Source organism: Primulina tabacum, chromosome 15 (genome assembly GCF_025594145.1).
Source record: "Primulina tabacum isolate GXHZ01 chromosome 15, ASM2559414v2, whole genome shotgun sequence".
NCBI classification, from domain to species: domain Eukaryota; kingdom Viridiplantae; phylum Streptophyta; class Magnoliopsida; order Lamiales; family Gesneriaceae; genus Primulina; species Primulina tabacum.
The window spans coordinates 26,307,870-26,315,609 of record NC_134564.1 but is presented as its reverse complement, the minus strand read 5'-3'; the positions used below and the strand labels follow the sequence as shown (position 1 = coordinate 26,315,609).

The following is a 7,740-nucleotide window of genomic DNA, read 5'->3' as shown; positions in this document are numbered from 1 at the left end:
CTTGTCTTTTCGCTTGATTTGGACACTATATCGAATGGTCGTTCAATATGTAGTATTAAATTATATAGATTGAAGTATATACATATTTGATATTAAACATTTATTAATAAAAATTGTGAAATTTGTAAATATGATTTCATCTCCTTCTCTTGAAATCCGTTTACAATTACATTAATTATACATGTGTTCAAGTACCCGATTTGAAATTAAAAAGAATGGAAAATTATATTTAAAAAAATTAAACTTTGAAACTTAAATCACTTTTGCTTTCCCAACTTTTCAATTCCTTTCCACCCACACCCCAAATAGTCCCTCAAGTGTCACTTTCTCACATATACTTCACACAAAGGAAACAACCATTCACTTCACCTATGCCTTTGTCTCTCTCTTTCTCCGACTGATCTCCTCCTTCAAATCTCTGCAACTACACTCCTCCCATCCTCCTCTCAAACCCCATTTTTATTATTTCTCCCGAAATTTTTTTAACTTACAATCTTAACCTTATTCCCCTCGAAAAACCTCACTTCAATCCCACTCCACGTTCATTAAACTCCACCAAACTACAAACTTAACAAGAGCTTACACCTGAGACATAAAAGATCAAGAAAAAGGATCGAGTTTCCTATTTTCTTGGAGATTTATACAGAAGATTATGGAGCTATTTCCTGCCCAACCAGACCTTTCCCTACAAATCAGCCCACCAAACACCAAACCCTCGTCCAATTGGATCAGCAACGAAGATGAAATGGATTTGAGCTTCTTGAAAAGGGCTTTGGATTCAAGAAACCCCGTCTCTTCAATGGATACCCCCTCTTTCGACCTCTCCCTTTCGAAACCCACAAAAGATAACAGTTTTTCAAGTCATCTTCACCACCGCCAGCTCCTCCACGGCACCGGCGGCTCCACCGCCCATTTACTCCACACCCTCCAGCAGAACCATCACCAGACTCCAAATCCTAACATCTTTCAACAAGGGCTGAGCCAAGAACTTAATTTCTTGAGGCCTATCAGAGGGATTCCAGTATATCAAAACCCTCCTCAAGCCTTCCCATTTGCTCCCATTAATAGTCATAATAACAACAGCAATAATAATCCTTGTTTGCAAGCTCACGGCCTAATGCGGTCGAGGTTTTTATCGAGGTTTCAGACAAAACGGAGCATGAGAGCGCCTCGGATGCGGTGGACTACCACGCTTCATGCCCGTTTTGTTCATGCTGTGGAGCTCTTAGGTGGCCATGAAAGTGAGCTTCATACTCCTCTTTCAATTCACTGATCTCTTAGTTACACTTTTCTTTTTTAAAAAAATGATTTTTAACAACATATTTCAATTTTTAACTTAGAAATATTTTGTGTACATTTACAGGAGCTACACCAAAATCAGTTCTTGAACTCATGGATGTCAAAGATCTTACCTTGGCGCATGTTAAATCCCATTTACAGGTGAATTAATTAGCGAATCAAATCCTTCATTGTGTGGTGTATTATCAATTTCCTCTGCGTGAAATCTCTAAACTTATAGAAGAAAACAAATTATTTTGCTCCAAAAAATTTTGACTTTACAAAGTGAAAAGTTTGCCCAACTTTAAATTCTGTCTCCACCCGTCTCTTTAATATTCTTCGATTTTTTTTCCTTGACTAACAGTTATTATACATAATAAAAAATGTTATCTGGGTTTTTGTAAGCTAAAGAATTTAAGAACCTTTAAAATAGTGTCCTTTAGATCATAGAATTATGCTGCCTCACACAAACGCACATATGCATAAATATAATTATCAAATTCCAATGTTTTCTCTCTTCTGCAAGTGGTCTCTCAAATCATCAGCACAGCTAGATCTGAAGGTTCTGCAAGTGTAAAAAGATTTTTTTGCTTGGAAGAACGAACCTTTCATATAATAAAGGAATAATCATACATATAATATGTATATATAGGAGGAGAGAGAGAGGAAGATGAAGAGTAAGCCATTCTTGAAAAAAATTAAAGATAAAACATAGTATAAGACAAGAAGAAGAAATCGAAAACAGTCCAATAAACATAGTTGAGTAGTAGTATATTTCTCAAAAGATTTAAACCTATTTTTCCTCAAGTGGCTACAAAGAAAAGAAAGTACAGAACGCTATCATGACACAATGATATCTGCACAAATTCTTGGGTTTGGAAAACCACCATTTACTAACCATGGTTAGCCTCGAAAAATGGGCATTTCTATGTCCATGCATGTGCATGTATGTATGTCTTTACATGGAAAAAACCAAAATATATATATATATATATATATATATATATATATATATATATATAGACTTCACTAGTATATATGTATCATACAGTACCTCTTCACTGTATAAACATTGGCATTTGAAAAACAATTACGGCAACAAGAAAAATGTAACATACATTATAGTTCCTGCAATTTTGTTCTTTAGTGCACTATTTTCTGATAGAAATGGGTTTTACTTTCTTTTCATTTGCAGATGTATAGAACTGTGAAATCAACTGATAGAGCAGCAGCTACTTCAGGTTAGCCTCTGGCTTTCTTTCTTTTTTTAATTTGAAATCTTATAAATATAATTCATTTATATTTAATCATGTAAGAATAAATAATTGAATCATATCAAGCTATGTATGCAACTCTAGTTCCTCAATTAGTTAGTGTGTCAAGTTTGACATAATTTTCCACTTGTTTAGGGCATTCAGATCAGTTCGAAAACGGGTCGTCTGGAGATAATTCGGATGATCTATTCGACATTCCTAACTCAAAGAAGAGTACTCATGAAATATCCAATTATCAACAAGGACTAACGCAAAATAATATGAATGAAGTGAATGGCTATCATGGTCTGTGGAGCAATTCCTCAAGGTAATCAAAATTAATCTACTTTGTTAGTTGCAAATGGTAAATAGAAATTATTATGTGCTATATTCATTATAAAAGGGTCTTTGAAGTCTGTAAATTCTTGTATTTAATTAAATGGGTTCGAGTCATTGCGATCCTCCTCATATTTGCGTGAAAGGAGAAATTCAAAGACGTTATACGAATTCGAATTCTAATGGTACATTATATAGTAATAACACTTTCCGTCTCGAATATAAAAGTTTCTTGATTTTTCACACAGGTTATAAGAATATTATGATCAGCCTAGCGATGGAGGAACTGATTTTCTAGGAACTTATGTTTTCTATTTGAGTCACGCTGTTACGTTATTTTATGTTCTTATTATGTGTAAGAATGACATATCACATATGTATATGCTTCGTTTGAAAGTCTATTTATGTTGGAATTTAATTTTTGGACATATATAATTAATTTTGTCAAATCCCGAAAATAATATCACTTGTAATAAATGCAAAGAAAAAAATGAGCTTCAGATTTTATTGAAACCTACCTGCATAACTATATAGGCTGTGCTAGTCTGGAAATATTAAAATGACAATTATTCAGATCCCAAGAACTTTATATTTGGTGGGTGAGAGAATTTAATAAATAAAGAGAAGCCAGAAATGACTTTCCTTGGCTTTAAATTCAATAAATGGAAGGATTAATGCTCTTAAATGTAATATCGATATTTTGAATTTTGAAGATGCATGAATAATTCGAAGGAATCGAAATAATTTCCTTCCTCATTCTATCATTTAATCAAGTTACAAAATAAATAAATAAATAAATAAAAGATCATAAAAAGAAATGAATAGAGGAACACTCTCCCAAGATTGTTAGGATATATAAATTCCATAAATATCTCCGGAGCTAGAAAATAACTTATTTTTAGGATAAATTCCATAAATATCTCCCCTGAATTTTTTTAATGCTATATGTCTTTTTTATGCGTATATATATGCATGAAATTATCTTGAAATTAAAATACTCAAAGTCAATAATATCATTTTAATATTAAAAAAAAGAATTATTTACTTTTCTTCCCCTTTCTGGATATAAAATCCCAATTGAACAAATCAAAATAAAAGGAGCATATCTCTTTTTTTTGGATTTGTGGGTTCCCAAAATTCAAATAAAACTGTTTGGAAAAGGGACCCAAAAAATTAAGAAACTTGCCCACAAAGATGAAAACTTTTATGGACCCAATGAAGAAATCTTGGTGCTAAAGTTGTAGTATTTATGTTTAATAATGGGAGGGTGTCACATGGATGGGTTTCACTTTATTTTTTAGTACTATGAAAGAATATAAAATGGGGGAAGTATTGAGCAAAAGATTTCTTTGTTTTTTCAGTGTTACCTTTTTCTTGTGCATGGTTTCCACTGATTGAAAATATCATTGCTTTCTTTATTTTTTTGTAGCTGGGAAGCTTTGTTGCATGGGAAACAGAGGGACTTTGGAGGAAACATTCAATCTCTTGAGGTATACTTTATTCAATCCTCTTCTTGAAATTACTATAATGCCCTTCGATTTTCGGAAAAATTTATGAGAGCTAAAATATATTTATATGGGCAAAAGAGCACGCTCGAACCCCCTACATAAAACTGTCTATAATCTTATCATTATTTTTTAAAATCATAAGCATGTTGCTTCATTGTTCTTCACTTTTATGTGATTTTATAAACATAAGGTTATAAATGACTTTTAATCTTACATATGGGATTTTGTGATTTTTCAGATATTGATATGTATCCTAGCTAGTAGCTAGTGTATAAAGTGAATAGGAAAAGCTTTTCCAAAGCTGGACATATCATTTAACATTATGCGTACGTGTTAGGTTTATTTTTTTTCTAAATCTAGGGGTGGGGTTTGGGGTGGGGAGTCGAGCTCGATCCCGACTCGTCACTGTATTTACAACGAGACTACGGCTCGGCCAAAGGTCTTGGTCTCTGTTTAATATTCAAATATTATATTTAAAGGTTTTAATAATAAAACTAAGTTGCTCTGCCTTTGAAATTTTTGGGTCAAGAAATTTATTCACACAGAAAAAAGAAATCTAAAAGCAATGGGAGATCTTCATAGAGAATGATAATTTTCTTTTTGTAGCTTTTGTGAAAGCAATACTCTATGTATGACCATATATCGTACCTCGTACTTAATTAAGTTTTTGAGTCTCTTTATTTTCATCGATATTTTCCCCTGTAAAGATGTTTTTTGATCGAGAAAACTACCTATCTTATTCAACATAATACGTTTTTTTTTTTTTTGCAGAAATAATATATTAATTAGATACCCTTTTTATTATTTTTCCCCCTTCTTTTTTGTCTAATTATATAGACATGTATTAAAAAAATAATAATCTAAAACTTGATCCACACATATAGTAATTTTTATTCCCTCACTCCCTAAACCAAAACTGTCCTTTAATTTCACATTAATTCATCACTGACTCTTCGTTATTTTGCATAGACTGACTCCACTTTAGTGTGTGTTTTTACACACACTAATACATGCATATATAGTTATAAATACACTCATATATGTATATATATTTTGTTGCACATGTATGGATGCAGAAGGAAAAGAAACCAAAATGCTCAAGTTGTGACAGAATATCAGATGTGAGCTCTTCAAGCATATCAGAAACAAGTCCAAAGAAGCCTAATTTGGAGTTCACGTTAGGGAGGCCACAGTGAAAGACATATTAGTTGTCATTTTTCCAGTACTACTTAATATATATATATATATATATATATGTGTGTGTGTGTATATATATATATATATATATATATAAATAATATTGAAATCCTTTAATTTTTCTGATGGGAGCTGGTGAAAAGGAATCAAGAATCCATTTAGAGAAAAATTAGAGGGGGGATCGGGAAAAAAGAAAAGTGGAAGTAAAAAAAAGTGAGAAAAAGAGAGCTAAAGAGAGACAAGAAGACAAGAAAGACAGAAAGCAAACAAAAGGAGTTAAGGGTAGATAAAAGCATATGCTTTTGCTGTCAAAAGATATGGGAATTTAAATCTGAATATTATTATATAATATTCCTAGGTAAATATATTAAAATCTAATCGATTTTGTATTTTTATGCACTTGGAGGAAATGTGAGAATTATTGAAGAAATATGTTTCTTTGTGTTTCATACGCAAAGAAATATATATACATAATATTTCCCAAGAGTTTTTGAACTATATATATGTATATATATATCTATATAATTTAGTGTATTCAACCTCCCATATTCTCGATCATGTGGAGTAGTATAACCTTTCCTAGGAACTATCTCAAAATATATATTTGCAATATTTTTCGTAGTGCTATTCATTTTTGGCAATTAAGGTATTTTAAAAAAAAATTTATGGTACCAAACAAATTAATATCTGAACTCCAAGATCTTACTTCGTCCAAATATATCAGTAGCTTGTTTTTAAATAAAAACTTATATCTTATAGGCTCAAAAAAATTTTTTTAAGAAATTTAAATAAGTTCAGCCAAATAACACTGATCGTTAAGCTTTCGAACCGAATCGATCATGCATATATAGGTCTTCTACTCCGCTTTCATCGATTTGTAGACATAGAATCGCCTCTAGACATTATAAGGTAAGATCGCGACAATTTAAAGAGATCAAAACCATAAAAATCATATAAAAATATATGTGATCAATCGATCGTATGTAAAATTTGCAAACCTAAATATGCCGTATGATGTTAATTTATTAATAAAAATATAGAAAACGTCATTTATATAGAAATGGGCATTCAAGGAATCACGCCACTTTGCTGTTTTTCTCCAAATCTGAAAAGTTTGAATTGCCTTATATATTCATTAATTAGGGTCAAAACAGTGTAATTTTACTTACCCCTTTTTGAGAAAAATAAATTTAAAAAATGGGATAATATTATATGGAAACAGACTGAACCCCTATTTTTGGGGAATTGGTAAATGAAGAGAAAGAGACTGAAGCACTTTAGATTTATATCAAGACAATGAAACCCTCGTATGTGGAAAGAAATTGTAAACTTTCCAATATCTTTTTACACTTTTTTGGTACAAGTTCCATGTGATTTTTCGGACATTTATAACTTTGGTTTCCATACATTTTATGAATAATAATAATATTCAATATTCGATTGCAAAGATTTTTTTAAAAAAAAAAAATTCTTTGCAATTTTAATTTGCAACTGATAGATTTTAGATAATTCTTGCATTCAATGGCCTTGTAAAACAGATTATGCATGAAATTAAATATTTTTGCAATGTTATGTGACATTGCAATGAAATCTGGATAATATTGTTTTAATTTGTAATTGGGTGAAAGAATTTGATTTGAAAAGTTATTTGAATTTTGAAGTATATATTTCAAAGAATAGGTCTCTTGTGATGATCTCACGAATATTTATCTGTGAGACGGGTTAACTTAACCGATATTCACAATAAAAAGTAATGCTCTTACCATAAAAAAAGTAATATTTTTTCATGGAGTACACAAATAAGATATCTGTCTCTCAAAATACGATCCGTGAGACCGTCTCAAAAATTTTTTTGCCTATTTCAAATTAGATTACTTTTGAAATTTATTTGTAAAAAATACTAAGTTAATATATGAGTTTGAAATTTTCTTAATTAAATTTATCTGAATTTGAAATCTTGGATTAAAATCTATAATTTCAAATGACTTAATCCAAAAAAAAAATATCCAACCATTTTTTATGGAAAACTAGCGATTTCACCAATTTATTTAATATTTGTTCAGAATTCTTCTACTAGATACTTCATTTTTTTAATTCAAAAAGTGAACCCAAACTCTACAAAGTAAATCAAACATTATGAATACATATAATTAATTACATAAAACTAT

General features: G+C 30.7%; 1 protein-coding gene across 2 annotated transcripts; it reads left to right on the top strand.

The window, feature by feature from the left end:
• The first annotated feature begins 314 nt into the window (after window positions 1–314).
• Window positions 315–5,769, top strand: LOC142527541 (putative transcription factor KAN2). Of its 2 annotated transcripts, none has more exons than XM_075632376.1 (6): window positions 315–1,241; window positions 1,364–1,440; window positions 2,474–2,519; window positions 2,697–2,859; window positions 4,297–4,357; window positions 5,452–5,769. In XM_075632376.1, exons 1-6 carry the CDS (start codon window positions 653–655, stop codon window positions 5,569–5,571), a joined length of 1,056 nt encoding a protein of 351 aa, XP_075488491.1. In that variant the 5' UTR covers window positions 315–652; the 3' UTR covers window positions 5,572–5,769. The 2 variants fall into 2 exon arrangements, with proteins under 2 accessions (XP_075488491.1, XP_075488490.1); XM_075632375.1 differs by having other exon boundaries at window positions 317–1,241; window positions 2,688–2,859.
• The last annotated feature ends 1,971 nt before the right edge of the window (window positions 5,770–7,740 follow it).